Source organism: Macadamia integrifolia, chromosome 14 (genome assembly GCF_013358625.1).
Source record: "Macadamia integrifolia cultivar HAES 741 chromosome 14, SCU_Mint_v3, whole genome shotgun sequence".
Lineage (NCBI taxonomy): Eukaryota > Viridiplantae > Streptophyta > Magnoliopsida > Proteales > Proteaceae > Macadamia > Macadamia integrifolia.
The window spans coordinates 4,843,100-4,866,371 of NC_056570.1; the positions used below are offsets into that span (position 1 = coordinate 4,843,100).

At 39.6% G+C, this 23,272-nt stretch overlaps 1 protein-coding gene across 1 annotated transcript in view; it reads left to right on the forward strand.

Moving 5' to 3' along the window:
• LOC122061708 overlaps nt 1–23,272 on the forward strand; it is a 103,406-nt gene that overhangs the window by 133 nt on the left and 80,001 nt on the right. The window contains 9 exon segments of the mRNA XM_042625126.1: nt 46–884; nt 2,407–2,462; nt 4,202–4,228; nt 4,230–4,339; nt 6,268–6,352; nt 6,558–6,611; nt 7,112–7,203; nt 7,315–7,418; nt 21,025–21,097. Coding sequence (XP_042481060.1) covers nt 46–884; nt 2,407–2,462; nt 4,202–4,228; nt 4,230–4,339; nt 6,268–6,352; nt 6,558–6,611; nt 7,112–7,203; nt 7,315–7,418; nt 21,025–21,097 — 1,440 coding nt within the window.

Below are 23,272 nucleotides of genomic sequence, written 5' to 3' on the forward strand. Positions count from 1 at the left end.
AGAATATAATTTGTATAATTTGTATGCACAAAAATTTGGTTTTAGCATCCAAAAAGGCAAATTAGAAAAAACACGGAAAGGTGTTATACGCCAAAGAAAATTTGTTTGTTCAAAAGAAGGGTTTCGACAATTTGATCGTCAGACTCTTAATCTAAGAAAGCGTCGTGCCATTACAAGAATTGGTTGTAAAACACGTATGGTGGTAACACTTACAAAAGATGAGGTATGGTCGGTTAGTGAAATTGAATTAGGGCACAATCATTCTCTTGTAATTGAATCAAAAGCATTTTTGCTTAGGTCACAGAGTGTTATCGAACTTGCACAAGCGATTAAAATTGCAACTTTAGATAATTCTGGGATCTCACCTACTGAGGGATATGACTTTTTATGTGAGGAAGCTGGAGGGCATGAAAGTCTTCAATTCATAAAATTAGACTACAAAAATCTTTTGCGTACCAAGCGTACGAAGGATCTTAAAGGCGGAGATATTCATACTCTATTGGAGTATTTAGAAAATAAGCATTTAGAAGATCCAATGTTCTTTCATAGTATGCAAATTGACCAAGAAGAAAAAATGATAATTTTTTTTTGGGTTGATGGAAGGGCAATCCAAGACTACATGAGATTTGGTGACGTTGTTTGTTTTGATGCAACATATAAAACAAACAAGTATGGTCGACCATTTGCTCCATTTGTTGGTGTAAACCATCACAGACAAACTGTATTTTTTGGTGCTGCTTTGCTTTTGGATGAAACAACAGATACTTTTGTATGGTTATTCGAAACATTTTTAAAAGCTATGTCTGGCCGAACACCAAAAACAGTTCTTACAGATCAACAGGATTTTATAGGGAAAGCTGTTGCTATTACAATGCCAGAGACATGTCATCGCCTTTGTTTAATATGTCATATGTTAAATTTTAGTGGCCCATTATAGTCATCTAACCCACATTTCACCTCTTGCTTTTCTAGGATCATTGTTTATAAATAGATTTAATTTTTTTGAAACAAATAGAAGGTGAATTATTATCATAATGAAATGTATGTCATTGCCCTTAACTTCACAAGGGATGTATTTTGCCACATAGACATATGATGTGTATATTCCAACGGTTGGATAGAGAAAATATGACTTAGAGATATTTTAGATTAGTTATGTATCAAATTTTCAAGTCTAATTTAATCAAATACCTATATATATATGTCAATATTCAAAACAATACTATGCTCTCTTAATTTTGAATGGAAAATACGATTTAGATTGAAAAATCATAAAAATAGATAATTTAGAGTTATCTTGTGCTTTCCGAAAACGACATGGACAGTATGTCCATACAGTTTGGACCACACCAAATACTTCCACTTTAGCCATATGATTGTTAGTGCTGGAATTGCTTCCAATGCTATTGATGTAGATTTTTTTTCTTTTTTGGTAATTGTTATTCGTGTAGTTTTTTTTTTTGGTAGGACCATCGGTTTAGAATAGCAAACCCTTCTTTTAATTTTACCGCCAAGAAAGAAAAGTCAAATTGTCGGTGGTAGGGCAAAACGTAAAAGCCTTGTCCACCCATGTTTCATGTTTGGTTACAGTTTCGTCTCTTGATGGATGATGCCATGATGGATCCAAAATCTTGGTTCTCAATTCTCATCTAGCCGGTCTGATGGGCCCGTATTTTATGGATGATTCATCCAGGATACGAGCAGCGTCAGCCACGAGCTTTTAGAACGGCCAGATATGCCGTCACAGCGGACCCACCTTTTTTCGGATGTGGGACTTACTAATCAGCTTAGATCCCAGCCGTTCAAATCGCTGCAGATGTGATGTCTTGGGCTGGTTGCGTTAGTTTAAGTTAGGAAACGGCTAGATGGCATAGGTGTAGTTATTTATAGATGTAGGTGTAATTTTGAGTGTTAAGCTAAAGTCAATAATCAACACCTGAGTCTACGAGACTATGACCGAACAGAAGCGTCTTTTTCAAGTAGCAACTTTCCTAAGTGGGTCCAACTCAGAGAAAACTATAAATCCATGTGGTGTGATTTCATTTGGCAATCGAGTGTGACTCTCAGTTGCTTGCCTTATAGCTCTACTTCTTTGCTTTTCGTCGTTGTTCGCTGATTCCTGTTCTGAATGACCCTTTCTTACATCTCTGTGTCCCCATCACCCAATCAGAGATGCCACTTGTCCAACAGTTCGTCACTGAGAATCCTCTCATTCGTCTTCTTCATCTTTAAATAAAAACCGCAACCAGCAACCGTTTCACTTCGTTTTCAGGCAGAGTTCGTTCCTTCTCAACAGTCACGGCCGTCGACTTCAGATCGATTTGAGATTTCTATTGTGTAATTTCGATTCTCGATCTTCGATCCTCTTCAATCTGCTTCCCAAAGTGTGAGATCTGTACTCTGTAGGCGTTACTCGTGCTCTTAAGATGTTCGTCAAAAAGTTCGTGGAAAAGGCTTTCAAGGTAAGCAACCGATCGATCTAATTGTATTATTCTTCCAATCTTCATTAATTTCATTTGTTTTTCTTAACTTTTTATTCATTGGAAGAGTAATGATCGCGTAATGCTAAAATATTAGGATCTTCTAAAAGATGTTGTTTGAGTTTGATTTCTGCATCTTCTTTGGTCTTTCTCTTGAAAGAAGATTAATCTGCCATTCTAGCTCTGTGAATCTTTCAATCTTTCGTTCTTCTTTTGGTAGAATTTCAATCCTTCATTCTTCTTTTTTTTTTTTTTGTTAGAATTTCAATATTTCATTCGAAGTAAGTCTCTTGAGGTAGAAATGTAGAATAGACAGTGATTTGGCGGCTAGAAAGTTCCAGGGTTGAGAATAGATAGATAAGATACGAACTTCTTTACATCTATAGGAAGCTTTTCCGATTCCAATCCAACGAACAAATTCGGTAGCTAATTGATTTGAGTTAGCAGTTAATTAATTTTTGAAATTGAATAAATAAAAATCAGATTCTGTTTCCCAAACGATTCCTTAATCAACATTGGACGCTCCCGTTTCTTCCGCCCCCAACATCTCAGCCTGTCGAATCCTAAATGGTCACGTATGATTGGGTCCACCAAAAATTTAAGAATTAATACCGAGGGTATCGGATTTCTCACTTATTTAGCATTATCCTATTACATTCTGTTTTTTTCTTGGTAAGTATTACATTCTGGTTGAACCATTGGATAAGTATCGAATACAATTAGAGAAGCCTTACCGGATTTTTGTTCTTTAAATTAGATAATCAACTCGTACGGCTTTCGCCTTCAGTCGTTGAAAGACCACATTAGGGCCACACCACCGACCAACATAGAATTCCTTGTGACGGGGGGTAAGTGAATGTAGACTAGTGGTCGTAAAATCATAAAAGCTTTAAATAGTGGCATAGTGTGTTACCTGCCCAGAAGCAGATTCCTGAATAAAAGGACACAGGATATATAAAATTATGAAGGGCCAATGGAATGTCTTGGCGTAGCCATGGGACGGGCCCGGGCTACTTTTACTTTTGCAAAAGTTAATTAAGAATAGTCCTCGTGTCAATCTGCTGTATAGCCACGTGTAGTCGATGACATCTGAAATTTTTAAATCATAACACATGATCACTTCCACATGATGTAGGGTCTTTTAACTGGGTAGAACTGTAGAACTCCCGCTAAGTACAACAAAATTGAGGATACTAGGCTATTCTATCTGCAATAAGGCTGGCCCAAAGTATGTGAGAGGTAGCCTGGCTCGTGGGGCCATAAAGTGGGGTACTGGGTGTTATTTGGAATTTTGGATCAAAATTCAAAACCCTTGAATCGGTGCTGAGTGTCTGCTATATACTGAAACGACCGGCAACTTAATAAATAAATATCTGGAAAAAAAAATGTAAAAGAGGAAAATGCCTGGTTCGTCAGAAATATTTTTTCTTTTCCTCCTGTAAACCACTTGATGTTTTGGGGATAGGCCTGCTTCTAAGAATTTCATCGATTTAAACTAAAGCTCCCGGCGAGGATCGAACTCGCGGCCTTTAGCTGACGAAGCGAACGCACTACCACTATGCACTACCACTATGCTACTCAAAATCCATTTTGAAGCAATGGATGGAATCCATATTACTCAAAATTTAATCTGTATAATAATTAGTTTTGTATAATTGCCTCTCACTACAAAATTCTACTCATATCTGAGGTAGTTGTCTTGCAACTGTTTTCTGTTGCAGCCTGTAGGAAATCGGAATGGTTTGAGACCTGATGGCTGATGACATAAATCCCCGCCTAGTTTTTCACTATGGGATCCCAGCTGGATCCACATTATTGGCTTATGACTCGATTCAAAAAATACTTGCAATTTCTACAAAGTAAGTACCTTCTACCCACCAGCTACTTGTGATTGCTCACTTAATTTGGATACCATTCATTTCTCCTCTTTAATAATCAAAATGTGATTGCTTACATAATTTGCATTTTCCTGCTCACAGCGAAAAGTATAATAAATCTTGACATTATATATGGGAGAATTTCCCATGAGAAATAGTTAATTACACAACGCATATGAAAACTCAATTTCAATTTTACCATACCGGTTGAATTTCTCCAGAGTTAGAATGACAAAGTATGTGTGCTTTTGACTTTCTCTTGAATGTGACTAATTCACAAATCCCTGAATCTCACTTGTGGTGTTTTGCTAAGAGGTGGCAATGGGTCAGCTGGCTGGGCCTGTGTATTATCGGATTAGTTAGGATAATGATTGATTCCTAAACCTCGGATAAACCAATATGATTTGGTTTAGCCAATCCATAACTTGAAAAGTCCATGCGGGGGTTGGCAGGTTTTAATCTGCAACTTTGTGTTGCACCCATGTTGGTTTGAGTTGGGTTGGGGCCCAAAAGTTACCAATGAAAGTCTGAATAGGGTTCAGATAGGATTGGGCTAACTTTGACTAAAATTGGATCCAAAATGGTCAACATGCTTTTAGGGATTTGGGATCATAGTGGCTGTGTTGGCCAAGTATTGTCATACAAGCAAGTAGATTTTGGAAGGATTTTCATATAAGAAAATCCGGCGAACAGATGGGCCTGAAATTCAAGTCGAGTTCTCCTATTAGTGAAGGAAGTCCTTGCAGAAAGTTTTAGCCGGATCCAATGATCGGATCAGGAATGTATTAAGGAATCCCCAGTTTGACTAGGAGAAGGGTAAAAGGATCACATTACATTCAAGTGTGGCATTGGTCAACATTAAGGAATCCCAGTCTGATTAGGAGAAGGATAAATTAATCAATATTATGTTTCTTCATGGCATTATTTACTTGTTTTACTATCATACTTGTCTTATAATAGTAAAATAATGTGTAGAATAGGCAATATTACATAATGTATACAGAACAATTTGACAGTTATTGCCAAACAAGGGTGCAACTCTAACACCACCATGTGTTACTTTCTTTGCAAAGTGAAGTTCTAAATTTGTTTAATTATCTTAAAACAAGTTTCCCACCGAGTTTTAGATCATAATATGGCCATTTGACTGCCGAAGCAAAAATTTGATATATAAAAAAAAAAAAAAAAAAAAGAACTCGATGATATCTCGCTGAAATTTGGGTATTTTGGTGGTTTTGAAGCCAACAAAACGAGACAAGATTTCAAACATTACTTCCATCACTCAATTGACCAAGCCTGCTTGTTGTACCCAAACTCGGCTCATCCAGGCAAGTATTAGCTGAATTGACGTGTGATGTCAGAATTGGCAGTGGCAATCCAGTCCCCAAGTCCAGTAAATTCTTGTTGCTCAACCTCTTACCTGGAAGAGGGAGAAAGGAGTAGATTTGTGGGTGGGTGGGTTCAAGAATAGAAGCGCCCAACTCACTAACCTGTGGATTTCCCTGTTCGAGATTATGGATTGGCTAATCCCAGCCTGATTCAGGGTTTTGGCATTCTGTGAACCAACCTGCTTCCACTGGGTGCAATTTATTTTTTACACTTGTCCCATTACACTTGCGTAAGGATTCTTATATGTTGGCAAGCCTTGACTTGTTTGAATCCATGTAAGGTTGGTAGTTCGACATTGCCACCTTGGACTTTCACTCCTCAATTGGTATATACTTTTGCAGCTCTGTTTACATGATTATCTCATTAGTTTCTTTTCGGCATATCTAAGTTTCTTCTAGCATTGTTGTATTGTGATGACTGGTGACCAATCATGTCAATGAGATCTTTTTACTTCTGTTGGTTTGTATCCTGACGGAAACATCTATGCCTGGAAAAATGGTTCTGACTAATTATTTTTGTAGAGATGGCCGAATCAAACTACTTGGACAAGATAACACTCAAGCTTTACTGGAGTCTAATGATGCAGTTCCGAGCAAGTTTTTACAGGTTTTCTGACTGTTTGATTGTAGCTTGTTCCATCGTAATTAGTCCTGGGAATCATTAATTGGTTTCAAAATCCTTTCTGTGGCACTTCTCTTTGTTGAGACAATGAAAGATTGGATCAATATCTCCTAATGTTTGTTTTCTCTTTCCTTCTTGGTTTCTTCATATTTCAATTGTCTAAAATTTTCCATTGTCTCTGATTTTGCAGTTTCTTGAGAACCAACGCATCCTTCTGAATGTAACTGCCCAAAACCACATTGAGGTAAGTCATATTAATAAGCCAATCACTATTGCTCTCGGTTTTCTGATGTTGTGTGTATTTCTCCCTTCATTTCATGAGAAAGCCCATGTAAACACAAATAAAGGAAGTGAGTGTTCGAATGCATGCATGCCTTTGTGTTTGTGCATTCTAATATTTTCGTTGTCTGGTGGAGTTAGCAACGCAAAAAGGAAAATGGTTGGGGGGGGGGTGGAGAGAGCAGCGAAAATGGAAAACGTAACTGGAAGTTAATATCTTAGAGCTGTTCTCCTGTTGGAACCCTCTTACCATGGGAACCCCCAAAGTACAGTCGGATTGGAATAAGTGTACACCAGACAAGGGTGTTCACACTTGAGCATTGCCATGAGAGAATTTCAATAGTTTTTTGTATATTCTGACAATGCTCGTAATAGAAGATATTTGTATTTGAAGATTACTTCTGAATTCTTGATTTTTTCTTTCCCATTATTCTGAGTTTTGATTTTGCGATTATTGTATTTTAGGTATGGGACATATACACGAAGCAATTATCTTATGTACATATTTTTGAAGAAGAAATTACCTCTTTCACAGTCCTCCAACAGAGTCTCTATGTGTAAGTTTATGTGTATCTCTGGCCACATCAACTTCATTAGGTGATTTAACAGAAGTATAGGGGAGTATTGGAATCATCATAGTGTGATAAGGTAATATCAAATGAATGCAGGTATATTGGAGATTCTCTGGGAAATGTTTCTGTTTGGATGCTTGATCAAGAACTATGTCATTTCATACAGATGAAATACAGCATTCCTTTTTCAGCATCTCATGGTGAGAAACATTTCCTGAACCTTAATATTTACTCTAATCAAATGATTGCAGTACGGGCATGCACTGTTCATTGTGTTACTGTTTTGCATGTGCTTGTTTGGTAGTCCATACTGCCATGCTTATGTATGAGGACGAGAAGCTTCGGGTTTGCATATTATGCATTTAAGGATAGTCTTTTGATGAAGTACTTAATTGTGGAGGTTCGAATGATTGTTTTTGTTGTCATTATGATCATCATTGTCCTTATCATTATCATTATCATTGTTGTCGTTGTCGTTGACTCGTTGTTACTGTTATTGTTATGAGTTCTTTCCCCAAGGAGGCTCCTGGTTAATGAGGGTGTCATCGCATGAAGAATCGAATTTTAATTGTTGGGTTGAAGTTAGAGGGGCTCTTTACCGTACCTGAATCAGTTGGACAAATGCATCTCTCCCTTTCTCTCCAAGCTTCCATCATTGTGTGTGTGTGTGAAGGAAGAAGAAAGAACTGAAGGAGGAAGAAATATTTTGTTGGAACTCAAAAATTCATGGGGAGAAATAAAATAAAATGGAAAAGGGAATGTGACTTTTTTTTTCAATTCCCACTTGTTTGAATAATTTGACGTTGAAACCAGCAAAGTGATGGAACAAGAAACATATCATGAGCTTACCATTCTTGCAGTTTGTAAGTGTTCAGTGATCTTATTTATACACCACTTGTACTAATCAAAGTAGATGAGAATATCAAAGCCTAAGACAATTTTTACTCAATACTACCCTAATCGAGAAAAGTAATAGCTCATGTTGTTGGGGGAAAATGCAACTTAAAAAATTTAGTTGTAATAAACAGTTAAAAGTTGGATACTTTTGTACTCCCACCCCCTGAATACAGAAAAAGGAAAAATATTTATTTGAAATCAAACATTTAGGAGTGACTTAGAAGCATGCAAATTCTAAGACCATGGATTACTTAAAATGCAAAGTTTGTGAGAGACCAATAGAGCAAAAGAGAAGAAGAAGAAGTGATGGGAGAAAGAGGTTTGGAGAAGAAGAGGAAGAATGAGTGAGATAATGGGTAGAAATGTTGTGCTGAGAGAATAATCTCTCTAACACATATATTGCTTCACTAATATATTACATGGAATTACATACACGTCCCTAGGGAGGTCAAAGGGAAAAATAAGAATTACAATATAATAAAAAGTAATATAACTAGTTTCCAAACTACCCTTAGTATATAATCTCTAACATTCCCCCTCAAGCTAGAGAATAAATATCATACGTTCCCAGCTTGGACAACAGAGTAGTGAACTGGTGAAGGATGAGCCCCCTTGTGAAGATAACAGCCAGCTGATCTCTTGTCCTCACTAAAGGTGTACATATGTAACCAGAATCAATTTTCTCTTTGATTAAATGTCTATCCACCTCTATGTGCTTTGTCCTGTCATGGTGCAGTAGGTGCACAGGGTTTTGGGCTATACTTATGGCAGCCTTGTGGTCACAATAAAGTTTCATGGGTGCCTCAGTATCAAATCCCAACTCTTGGACTAGCCTTCTCAACCAGAGGAGTTCACACACTCCATGAGCCATAGCTTTGAACTCTGCCTCTGCACTAGATCGATCCACCACAGGTTGTGTTTTGCTCCTCCATGTGACCTAGTTACCACCCACAAATGTGCAATAGCCTGATGTAGATCTTTTGTTAGAATCTGAACCAGCCTAATCAACATCAAAGTAGCAATCTATCCTCATGTGGTTATGCTTGGCATAGAGCAATCCTTTCCCTAGGGAGGACTTCAAGTACCTAAGGATGCGGTAGATAGCATGCAAGGGCCCACTATTTGGGGCATACATAAACTGACTCACCACCCTCCACTGCATAAGTAATATTAGGACGAGTCAAAGAAAAATAGATAAGCTTCCCAACTAGCCTCTGACAAGTAAATAGTACACTAGCTCTGTAAGCGGACAACCAATCCATCCCTAGAATCACATCAAAGTCAGTCATGTCTAACTCGATTAAGTGTGCAATCAAGTCATGTCCACTAACAGTTACCGGACAATACTCATATATTGAATTCAGACTCACCACACTTCCTGTGGGTGTACTAACTGCTAGGCATTGAGTTAAGCTCTTGGGTGGAATCTCCATCTTGCTAGTGAATATCTGCGATACAAATAAACGAGATGCTCAAGAGTCGAACAATACAAGTGCATGCAATAATGAAATCAACAGGGTACCTGTCACCACACCTGGAGGAGCCTCTGCATCCTCTGCTATCATAGCAAACACATGTCCCTGAGACTTGAAGCCATGTTGTGATTGCACTGGTCGATTGGCTGAGTAAGTCTGTTGTGGTCCAGGGGGTAGTGTGTATGGTGCATCAACTAGCGGACGATGAGGGTATGTCCTAGCCAAGTGGCCTGGCTGATCACAATGAAAGCATCGAGGGTTTGACCCCACTGATTGAGGCACATTGCTGGATCGGGAAGATTGGGAAGTCTGACTTGCCTTTGGCTTTCTGAACTGAACTGGAGTTGGGCTGAGATATGGTCCCTTGAAAACCTTACTAGTTCCCTTAGACTCCGTTGACTCCATTGGTCTCTTTCCCATACCTTGCTGTGCAGTAAAGTTATCCCGATGCCGGTCCTCAATCAACTTAGCCACTTGCACGTCTTCAGCGTAATTTGCAATTTAAGCCCAACAATTGTCGAAATGATACTGGGCCTAAGCCCCTTCTCAAACTTCTTGGCCTTAGCCTTATCATTCTTAATGTGTTTAGGAGAAAAGTAGTACATCTCCTTGTACCTCTATTGGTACTCCAATACAGATCTGGATCCCTGCGCTAAAGTCGAGAATTCACTCTCTCTTCTATCTCTGAAACTCTCGGGGAAGTAGTTCCCAAAGAATGTCTCCTTGAAATCCGCCCAAGTGGGATAGGGATTGGGATTGGTAGCCCTCTGAATAGGCTCAGTGGACCTCCACCAAGTGTCCGCCTCATTTTGGAGCTGATAGCCCACACACAATATTTTCTATTGATCCGTACAACTCGTTACCGTAGAGACCTTCTCCATGCCCTGGATCCACTTTGATGGTAGAAGTTGATCCTGGCTCGAATTAGGGAAATGCGGAGGCTAGAACCTTTATAATTTCTCCATCATCTTTGTAAGGTCGATCCACACATTCACTTGCCCTGTGGCCCATCAGGTGTGGGCGGGGTAGCTAGGCTAGCATGTACAGGAGCTAGCACCAGGGGAGTGGGAGATGCAGGAGGTGCATTCCTGGCTTCCATAGCAGCCTGGATCCGGTTATCAATTGCGGCCATAAATTGTGCCTCTCTATTTCATCCCCTGCATCATGTTGGCCATTATTGTGGCAACATCTTGTGCAGTGAGAATTGGTGGGGGCAAAGATATATTGGGTGGCCTGCCTTTGTTCCGAGTAGGGGAAGCGGGAGGGGACGAATTTAAGTTCGATCGGGTATTCCAATGCGACATAATTCCTGTTAAGGAATTCCCATTAGCCAACACATACGCAATAAGCATGTCATACCATTGATTATGCATAAGGGACCCACATAGGAACACAACATAGTAGCACATGTACAATTAAAATAAAAATAAAAATCAAAGTCTCATTAGAATGTCCACCGGAAACAGGTCTGTTGTTTCCGGTGACACAAACAGGGGCTTAACTCTATAAAAATTCCCACCGGAAATGCCCCATTGGATCCTGCCCAATGTTTCTGGTGCCTTATTTCCGGTGACCTCCAAAGCACGATAAATAGAGTGGCTCATTCTTCCCTTACAAAACCCTATTCTTTTCTGTGGAGCAAGAGAGGAAACAGCTAATGGAACTCTTTTTCACACGTTTTTGCATCTGATCTTCGCCGCACAATCGACTATGGTGAGTTTTTCTTCGATTCTAACCTAGAAATTTTGATTTTTGTTGGATTTTCATTCTCTAACCTAAGTTTTGATATTCAAAACCCTAGGTGCTTGTTCTCTTGCAACAATGTAGTTAGGATGCTTTCGAGGACAAGAATGTCGACCCTGGAAAGTATGTCCGTGTGAGGGACTTTCATCGGTTCTGTATCCTCTAGAGGTTCGATGCATTAGGCTGGTATCGCATCTTGAAGCCGGACAGGCTTTACTACCCCAGGCTTTTGAGGTACTTATACTGCAACCTCAGGTGTGAGAACCGTGGCACCGAAAATATGCGCATCATATTGAGGGTGAAGGGATTGACATCTCCTTCAACATGGCTGAACTGGGGAATATTCTGAGGGTGTTAAATGCCGGGAAGCTAGCCTATTTTCCTCCCAGGACTCCTTCCTACGACTTCCAGAACCCTACTCCCAAGGTCATTTGCAGGATTGTTCAGATGAACATCCTACCTACTGGGGGTCATTATGACGAGGCCTCCATACTGTAGGCTTATGTTACTATGCTTACATGGGAGTTCAACTCAACCTTCCCTATATTATGTGCAACATGGTGGTGAAGGCTGAGGATCATCGGGCTGGAAATCTTTGTTATGGCAAGCTGTGACCACTGTCTTTGACCACTTGTGGGTAAATTTTGAGGAGGAGGCCTTGGGGTTTGATATGATCCAACTTCAATCAGAAGTCCTTTAAGAAGATGACCATAGACCTCAACGAGGTAACTGAGGAGGACAACCAGCAGCCCATGGATGTCGAGGGCAAGCTAGGGGATGAACCTGGAGGTCAGGATAATGTCATTCCTCCCACTGCCAGGGTCTTTCCGCCCCCACCTCTGAGAACAATGGGGACTTTTGTGGCCTCTTCCTCTAGGGGACCACGGGGGTATAGAGTATGGACTGAATGATGTGATGGAGCGTCTGAATGCCACTAGCAACATTCTTAGGAGGATGGACAACCTCCTTGAGAATGTGGACCGGAGCTACTGCCTCCTTGATGGTTGGGTCGCAGCTATGGAGCAACAACTGCAGGACATGGCTCTCTACTTCGGGGTTCCCATGGCACAACCAAGAGCACAAGACCAACCCCCAGCATCTCGTAAGGAGTAGTGGCCTTAGAGTGCCCCATTAGCCTTAGGATTTCCTGTTTACTTGCTTTCTTGCATAGCAGGCTTTACTTTCTAGTTATGATGTTCTAGGTTTACTTTATGGACTTCTATCTCCTATCTTTACTTTATGTCAGTTATGAGCTTGTTAGGAGTTTAGTTTAGGATTTCCCTGCGTTTAAATTTTTATTTGGAAAATTATGTAAAAGCTTATGTATTCAAGTTCTTTATCAATGAAACGGCTTTTACACCTATGTTTATCTCCTACTTTGTGGATTATTATGATTGATTGTCTTGAGGTTTTTATTTTTATCCTAATCCCCAAAATTTGAAAGTCCGTGTAGATTGTGAGTTAAGGCAGAGCATCTCGCTCTGATACCAAACTATCACACCACGCTCCCAGTACTAGGATACCAACGGTGTGAGTAAGATGTTTACCCGCCTTACATCTCTACCAGGATCTCTGATAGCAATACCTTAACCATCACAATCACACATCACCAAACAAAATAATAATTACAGCATAATCAGAGTATAATAGTGGAATCATAAAATTAAGTGGGGATAACATCTAATGTTAGTATATTACATAACAAGAGTACATTTATTCATGACGTACATATAATAACTCCAAAAAAGAATACCATCCAATAATACAGTATCAAAATGATAGCAGACTACCACCCGGCTCACGGTGTTGCATATGCACAGGTATCACAGGCACAGTTGGGGTCATGCTCCTCAGCTTTCGGTGTCCACTAGTCACCGACTCTGTACTCGGGCATAGAGGAAGAAGTCTCACTGCCTAGTGACACTACAATACCTGCATCGTCATCTAAAGCAACATATATGTGGGGTGAACTCCAACTAGCTCAGTGAGGAGTGGGGTTCATGTAAGCATATACACATAGTCCATGATGCGAATGATGTAAGAATAAACACATAATCCATGATGCGAGTGATGCAATTCATTTTATACTAAACCACCTTACATATAATTAAGTTGGGTTCATGCTACTATGACGCATTAGGTTGTATCCCTGATCCCGGAACTCACACATCGGTCTCCTAACGATACAAACCCTAGTCGTGATTAGGAACCTGCCGGTCCCAGAATGTGACCATCTGTCACCCAATAAACCCCTGATAACCCCCTCCTAGAAGTTGCGGCACCAGAATTACTATTGGCCACGCCGGACTAGTTTTCGCCTCCCATAACAATTACATCATACCGCAGAAGTGGCATTCCGAAAAGGTTCATTGAACGTAACATAGCTGTGTTATCCAACACCTTACCCACTGTTGGCAAGGGGACATAGCATAGGGAATCATAACCTAACCATAAATACTACATGCCTTGCATAAGGATACAGGTAGTATGGAATATGATACCGGAATCCACCATCGCCCACATTGCATCCATGACCAAGCCTATCTAGCAACAAGCAGTTAAGTATGGGATACGCGATACTAGAATTACCATCGGCCACAAAGTGCACCCTATCCAAGTATAGTTGTGGAGTACACGATACCGGAATTACCTTTTTCGCCACAAAGGTATCCACAACTATAGCTAACTCTAATGTGCACCTAGTGCATGATGAAATCATCCACATGGCGATCATGGTAACAGAACCACCTTGGCCACACCGGATTCTGTCACACATTTCACAACATATATACAGTTCCAAATTCATATATATTATACAATTCAAATACATCACGATATGTTATATAATTCATATAAATCATTCTAGAATTTAGAATATCTACACAAGATTGCTATAACATGTACACAGTTCTATAATATTAAACACTCCGAAAAACAAAGTCAACCACCACTCACCTCAGTTGTCGGTCGGACAGGTGAGATTCCAAATTGTAAACCCGATATCAAATCACGTTAGGCCTCACCATTCTATGCTTGTGTCTGTCCTAGGTACAAGGGTAAGCGGGTGTCAACAAGTGTTGGAAACACCTAAGGGGGACCCATAAGGTCTGCCCCAGAAGACATGGGAACAATCCATTTTGACAGTCCAAAACTGTTCACCAGAAACAGGCACTGGAAACAAGGCCTGAGTCACTGGAAACAGGATTGTTGTTTCTAGTGGCTTGGGCAGAAGCTCATTAAGAGCTCCTGGTTCATCGGAAATAAGTCACCTTTGGTGGCTATTTTCAGTGGTAAACCCAGAAATGTGCCACCATTTTGGGGGTTTGCCAGCTTTGGCCTGATTGCCGGGATTTGCTCCGTGAAGGTTGTAGGGGGTCTTCCCACCTCTTATTTAAACTGAAGAAATAAACTTTTCACTAAGTCGTTTGGGAGATACGGCAACCGAACGGTTGAAACCCTAACTCCACATTTGGTAAAAAATGTTGTCGGAGCTCATACGGCTTGGTTTGAGTTGGGAAAACACACGGGGGAGTGCATTGCACACTATCTTAATGGTTGGAAAGCACTAGGGCCAAGGCTCACCCCTCCAACTCGGCATTTCCCCAACTTGCTCAAGGGTAAAAGCTAAAAAATGAAAGATATGGGGTTTTGGGGAAGGTAGTACTTACCTCCGGCAACAATTGGCAACCAAGTGCGAAGCCAGGAGCTCACCCACCTTCTCTTCCTTCTTCTTCTTCTGGTTCTTCCTTTCTCCTCTCTTCTCTGCCTCTCCCACGTTTTGGACAAGTGAGAAGTGAGAAATGAACTCACTTCTCTTATTTATAGTAAGTGAGGACCTTAGGGTCTGTTTGGTTGGGCACTTGTCTGGAACTCATATAGGTTAAGTCATCGTTTGGGACACGAGGGTCCATCTCCTTAGACTCATAGGGTGTACAAGTTATGGGGAACGGTGCAAGGTAGTGTGGGAGGTTAGTCGGGGCTGGCCACGATACAAGTAGCAGAGCCCACGGGCATCGAAGCCATTTCAGCACCACAAGGGCCATCGGATTCAGCCCTGCTGCTTCCGGTGTCCACATCAGTGATGTGCCTTGACCGTCTACTGTCCACTTGTGGCCACCCCCCGGGGGTTGCCCTAGGGTGCGTGCGAGGTCTTCCGACAATTCCCACTATGTGCAGGGACTCGAGTGGGGAGGTGCTAGATCACTTATTGCTTAGGGTTGGAAGGCTTGAATCCTCTCCAGTGGGACAGACATGAAATGCACGGGCAAGTAGGGTCAATCCTCCCCTTTTTGCAATGGCCTGCCACAAACTAGAACCCATTGGTGCTTTCCACCTTAGGCCTTAGACCTATCACAAAAGTTCAAATTTTACCGGATTAGGGCACGTGTGTAACATAGAATGTGTGTGTGAGAGTATTGCCTCTCAAACACACACACACACACACACACACATAAATATATATATTACTTCACTAATAGATTACAAGTAATTGTATACACCTCCCTAGGGAGGTAAAAAGGGAAAAATAAGAATTACAATATAATATAACTAGTGACATGACTAGTTCCCAAACTACCCTTAGAGCATAATCTCTAACACTTCAATAGTTATCGGATGTGAGAGAGAGAGAGAGAGCTAGCAGTAGCCATTGGAAACCTTGTTTTTGTTGTTGTGAACTCCAAACAGCTCCAACCTTCTATTTTTTCATATGAAATCTCTTCTTGGGTTTGCTTTGACCTTCTTTCAAGCTCATCTCATGATTTTTGCAAGATTTTCACATAATGATCTCTTCCTTGGAACCCTTTTGTAACCTAGGGTTCCAAAGAGAGGAAATGAAAGGGAAAAACTTGTAATTCGACTCTCAAACCAAGACTGTGCACTCTGATACCAAGTTATACTGCAAACATTGTGAGAGACCAAGAAAGCAAGAGAGAAGAAGAAGTGATGGGAGAATAGGGTTGGAGAAGAAGAGGAAGGAGAGAAATAATGGGTAGAATGTTATGTTGAGAGAATAATCTCTCTAACACATATATTGCTTCACTAATATATTACATAGAGTTACATACACCTCACTAGGGAGGTTAAAGGGAAAAGAAGAATTACAATATTAGAAAACAAGGAACATAACTAGTTCCCAAACTGCCCTTAGTACATATTCTCTAACAAAATTCTCTACCTTTGTCATAATTTTTTTAATAGAAAGTCAAATATGGAATACGAAATATGTCTAGAATAAATAATGGGTAAGTTACATGGCACTAAATGTGAGCATGAAAAATACAGTAGTCCAAAACATTCATCCTCAGCCAAACTTAACTATTTTGTCCCCATATATGTATAGGAAAATAAGTATAAAGATCTCTATAGCCATCTGAGCACAAAAGAAGGAGAAAAAGATATCTTAAGATAGATAAAATGAGGTAAAGGAAGAGTAGAGATTTTTACTATGGAAGATGTATTAAAAGTGATGATGATAGAGTGCTAGTAAGGGATAAGGACATTATGCAGAGATGGTAAAAGTATTTTTATGGCCTTTCGAATGGAGACATTTTGAGTAATAGTGGCCCAAAAGATTAGATTACTTATAAAGACGCCACACACCATAGATATATTTGAAGGATTATGGTGTTTGAAGTTAAAGAAGCCTTAAAAAAGATGAAAGTAGGCAGGACACTTGGCCCAGATGAGGTCCCAATACTAATAAGTCATACTATGAAGTAATGGGAGAAGGTTATATTGAAGCTCACCTGAGAAGAGAAACTACTATCTCAGAGAACCAATTTGGTTTGATGCCAAGTAGATCCATGACATAAGCTATTTACTTATTGAGAAGGCTCATGGAAAGATTTCAATTTTGCAAAAGGATCTCCATCTGGTATGTACTAGAGAAGAGAAAGGTGTTGAGTAAGTGTGTGGAATGATTAAAAATATGAATTACGGCATGGTGAAACTGTGGGAGATCAAGGTAATGAATTCTCAATCATAATTGAGTTATCAAGGATCAACTTTAAGACCTTACTTATTCGGCTTATCTTGGATGATTTAACTAGGTTCATTGAAGAGGAGGTTTCGTGGTGTATGCTTTTTGTTAATGATATAGTTTTTGTGGATGAGACAAAAACAACGACTAAGTTGGAGTTATGGCTTGGAATCTAGAGATTATAAGATAAGAAAAACAAAGACCGAGTATATGGTATGTAACTTTAGTGACACTAAGATGGATAATGAAATGGTGAAAATTGAGGAGGTAGATACCGTAAAGTGATTGTTTTCGATATCTGGGTTCAATCATAACTAAAGAAGGTGATATAGAGGATGACGTTTCACAGAGAATTAAATTGGGTTGAATGAAATGGAGAGGTGTGTTAGGAGTGTTGTGTGATCAATTTATTCCTATAAAGATTAAAAGAAAATTCTATAACTCTTGTACGACTGTCTTATGATGTATGAGGCAGAATGTTGAACAATTAAGAAGCGCATATAGATAAATTGTGTAGTAAAGGTAAGGATGTTGAGATGGATGTGCGGCAAAACTAAAGACATGATATGCTCTGAGAAAGTCATCTAAGGTGACATGGTCATGTTCAATGGAGACCTTGGGATCATGGTTTTAAGTATCGATACGTATCGTACTGTATTGGCCGATATGTATTTGTATCGGCCCTTACCGATACGATACATGGAATTTTTAAAATCCTTTCATATCGATATGTATCCTACGATACATACCGATACACATCGATACACACTGATACGAGCACCAATACGCACTGATACGTACCGATATGTAACGATACTCTATGGAAAATCTAAAATCGGGGTGAAATGTACGTTTCGTTATGTATCGATACATAATTACATATCGGTGCATATCAGTATTTATCGGTATGTATCGGTCAATACATACCAATATGGTACGATACGTATCGATACAGTGCGCTACAATCATATAATGGCCAAGATGGATCATTTTTCAGAAAAATAGGATTTTTTGAGGGGTTTTTGTTCCAAAGTTGCTGCCAGCCATATTTCTCTCTATAACTAAAATGGAAATCAAGGTTGGGAACAAGGATTTGCGATACCCTCAATTTAATGTTTATGCATAATACATGTTATCAATAGCTTTTTTTAATTAATTTTTTATGCAAAAGTGTATAAAAAAGTGTTTCCTATCCATTTATGTGCGTATCTTTAGCGTATCTTAGCATATCTCCGATACGATATCCTCCGATATGTATCTTAATTTTGGCCGACTGATACCAATACTTAGTCCTTGCTTGGGATGCACCAATATGGAGGAGTGATCTGATTTGAGTTGAAGGAAATAAAAGAACTCGGGGCAGGCCGAAAATAACCCTAGGAGATGTAGTGAGGAAAGACATGCATAGTTTAGGTCTTGATCCTAATATGATCTCGAATAGAACTGTTTGGAGGGATAGGATCCATATTGCCGAGTAGTGGTGTTGTTGCGTGTTCTTTTTTTTTTTTTTTTTTTTTTTTTTTTTTTTTTTTTTTTTTTGGTATTTGCTCAGGTCCATGTAGCTGACCTCGCATAAGGCTGAGTTTGTTGTTGTTTTAAAGTTATTTCTCAATGTTAATTGTTTTTATTTAGACCTTGGTGAAGCAATTGGCTTGTCTTGGGTCATTGTAAGTTATGGTTCAATTTGGTTTAGTTTCTTTGCTTTTAAGTAGTCCTTTTTTTTTTTTTCTAAACGTTTTTTAGAGTCTACATCACTCTTAAAGTCAACAAAGGCTATTTAGACTTTAAAAGTGATTGTGCTGTGTAATGTGGAGTCATCTGGGGATCTCCCAAGCCAACTCCATCTCAAACTCTTTCTTTTAATTGTCAATAAAAGAAAATAATGGGCTCATTCTTGACAATGATTTTAATAACCAAAATTCAAGCTGCTGCTGTTCTCTTCCTTGCATGGAGATCCCCCGTGTTTGATCAAGGCACCTTGTGTTTGACAAGGCTGGTTGGTATTTGATCCTTCCAACCACCTTGTGGTGTAAAGCCTGGGTGCTCACGCCGGTTGACTAGAAGGCCCTATGCCTTGGTATAGTACAGGTGGTGGTCTCTCACTGAGGCAAAGTACAGTATAGGGGTCCTTACTCTGTGTCTCTGCATCCTGACTGCTTCTTGCGATGGGACCAGCTAGCAAAGAACGGAGGATGATATGACTGTTAGATGTATAGAAAGAGAATCTCTAATTGTGATATATCTTTATCTATGCCGATCTGATCTCGACTGCATCAATGGTATTGCTTTGAACTGTTGATTGCTCAGCCTTTTCCTACAGAAGGACAAAACGGGAGCTTTAAGTGATGGGGGGGTGGGGGACAGAAGGAGACTGTAACTGTGGACTAACAGCAAAGGCCCTTGTTTTTTAGTACAAGTAGCTAAGGCTTTCTGCATCTGTGTAGAGGGGATCTTCTTTTTTTTTTTTTTTTTTGGTCTCATATAAAATATCAATTATCGATTTAATAATAAATAATAGCAGTATACAATAGAATAGTAAATAATCTATACATATAAATACATATGAAATCCAAGGCATAAATATTATTGGTAATGCTCAAGAAGAAGAAGAAGAGGGGGACATCTTTTTATCTTTTTTCGGTTTTAAGAAAAAGGTAAATCTCATTTTGGATTATTATACATATAAATTTTATAAATTTTTTTTTTGGAGTGCCCAGGTGTTCTTCTTTATCCTTTTTCATCTTCTTCCTCCTCCTTCTCCTCCGTTAATCAAGTTAGTTTTCTTCTATTTTACTGCAATTCATATTCTGATCTGGAATTCGTATGCAGTCTTTTTTGACTTGAAATTAATTTGACGGAATCTGGCCATCAGATCATCCTCAATTTTTGAAGGGTTGTTCTTCACCATAGAAAAGAACTTCGACCATAATTTGACCTTGATCAGTTCTGCTGATCTGGGTATAATTGAGAATTCAATTTCGGCCAATACCACCAATCTGATTGTTGAACCAATTTACTGCTTCTATTGATGTCTTTTATAATCAGAATCGAGTGGCCATCATAATTCTGTTTTCCTGAGTTTATTTTTGAGCTGTGATTTAACCGTTATACCCCTATCCTATTGCAACTAGGTTTGATCCATAATTTCAGATCCACCCAACAGATTAGCCTGAAAGTTTCAGCAAGGTTTCCTTACCCTTAGAATAGAACTCAATTGGAGTTCTGGTCCAATCTGACCACCTGATTTGTCTTATCATTATTCTCCCTATTCTGGATTCTATTCTCTTAGAACAGATTCTGTTTTGGTACTGTTTTGAGTCTTCAATTACAATATTACTTAAGTGGTATCAGAGCAACGGCAAAACTAGTTCGAGAACTCCATACCATGTATAATATATTCAATGGTCAGAATTGCCACATCGTCATTCCACATGACAGAGTAAGGTGAGGCATCAAGGAAGCCCTTCCTATGTGGGCTGTGAAAAACATTTATGCCGTCTTTTTGTTTTATGTGGCTTTTATTCAAATAATAATTGGTTTGTATCAATAGTGAAGAGTTGCTTGATGTACTTAGAGATTTGAGAAGGAAACCCTGTTTTCATATTCTTAAATTCTGAACACTTGTTATTTTAACTGAATTTTTCACTTCATTTATTCATTCTCTTTGCCATGACATTCATTATCTCTAACTTGATGGCTGTTATCTTTCAGGGGATACGACCGAAGTTGGAGATAATGCTGCTGTATTGCATATATTACCACAACCAATGGCTGAGAGTAAGAGGTATCCTCTTTAAGCTGATGTTTGTTCTCCGAAAATGATGTTCTGGACTGGAAATAAAATGTAGTACTCAAAGAGACAGTATCTCTTTGGGTGTATGAAAAGTTTTAGCCTAGTGCATCATACATGTGTTACTTTAATGTGCTGTATGACACCTTTTTACCAGAATCTTACCTGCCTTGTGCAGTTTTCCTGCAATAAATTTTATCAAGGAAATGGGGTAAAAGCATTTAGTTTCACTAACACATCAAACTATGAAATCTGGAATGTATTATATTTCGATTGGATAGAGATCTATATTTGAGCCAGAAGGTTTTGGGTTCAGTCCAGCTTATTTTCCAAAGAGAGGGCCTTTTCTTTTCCTTTTTTGCTTTCATTTCCCCTTGCCTTCACCTGAGCTTGGGACAAAGAATCAGTGTTCATTTGAGAGGTTTTTTTTTTTTTTTTTTTTTGGGGGGGGGGAGGGTGGGGGGTCTGTCAACTGCCAGTACTACAGCTATCCAGTTCTTGCTGCAGTGGTAAGGTTGCTCCATTGTGATTTGTGACCAAGTGGTCACCGATTCAAGTAAGGAAACAGCCTCTCTGCCAAGTGGGGGTAAGGTTGCGTTCATTATGACCCTCCCCACATCCCGCAGTGGTGGGAGCCTCGTGTAGTGGGTATGCTCTTTTTTATCCAACTAATTGTTCAATTTTTCTACATCAACTGCTCCATCATGAACAAGAATCTTGATTTCTCACTGTTTTAATGGATTGAAACTGAGACTCATGTGTGACTGCCTCACTGCTAGTATTCTGTAGGGTGTAGTTACCTTCATGTCGCTGTTGTCAATTATGCTGTGCTGCTCATTTCCACAGCAAATGTTGATGAAGATAGTGAGGTTGTACCAATTTAGACTGTAGGTCTGTTTAAGTAGCTGTTGTCAAATATGCCGTGCTGCTCATTTCCACGGCAAATGTTGATGACGATAGTGAAGTTGTACCAATTTAGACAGTAGGTCAGTTTTAGTAGCGAGTTGCTATTTCACGTTACTCATCCTTCAGCCATATTTACCTTGTTTCTTTTCTTCTCTTAAGATCATAGAATTTTTTTTAGCAAAAAATTTATAGCTTTTGTTTTAAGGCCATTCACTAGGTTTTCCGGGAGAATCTACTCAGGATTTGGTGCTTATAGGACGAAGCATAGGGCAGAGGAAGTTATCCCTCTAAATTTCTGAATTTGGAAAAGAAAATGGAATCAGAGAAACTGAGAAAGACGTGAACAACATTATACATGCACCCCTTCTCTGGCTTCTTTGCTCCTTTGACTAATGAAAAAGTTACAAGGGCACCCCCCCCTTTATGATTGTAGGCCTTTTCTAGATTCTGAACTAAAGTTATGTTTTCATATCTTGGTAGTAACTAGTAAGGACAAGTACATAAGTAGAAATATAAGAAGGATACCTTGACAATATTACTGCCCATATTCTACCTGATAAATGCATCAAATTTTTATCTTGACGCTGCTGCAAAACCTTGCGAGTAAAATTTTTTTTTTTTTTTGGATGAATAAATAAATTTATACCCAAAGAGGAAAGAAAAAACAAGGGGAATAAGGGGGGAGGGGAGGCTTAAGCCAACAAGGAAAAGCCATCCCAAGGGGGAACAAAGCAAGAAGCAACAAAATATCAAAACAGCAAAACTTCAAGCATCCAAGGAGGAGAGACCAGCACCCATTGCAGCAACAAAGGGGAAAGGAGAGAAGGGTCAAGGGGTGGGAGAGGGGACAGGCATAAGGTTCCAGGAGGAAATGATATGGGAATTTCTACTGGAATGAGGAATCGGGCGGGAGTGGATCGAATGAAGGGATTGGACTTTAGAGGAATCATCAAAGAAGATGGTTGTCCAAATCCTGTCCGGGGAGCGGGAGTTGGATGACCATCTTTGAATGTTGCGCTCCATCCAAAGGTGATTAATGGCAGCGGAGAAGGCTAGCTTACCAATAGTATCGCAAATGGAGGATCCAGCAAAAGTCATGTCAACTCAAATCCATTCCCTATCGAAAGGAAGGATAGGCCTACTAGAAGGCCAGCAGCGAGCAAGAACGGTTTTCCAAACCAAGAAAGATAGGGGGCAGGAGAAGAAAAGGTGGGAGATATCCTCTTGACCGAGAGGGCAGAGGCAACATGAGGGATTGATGGG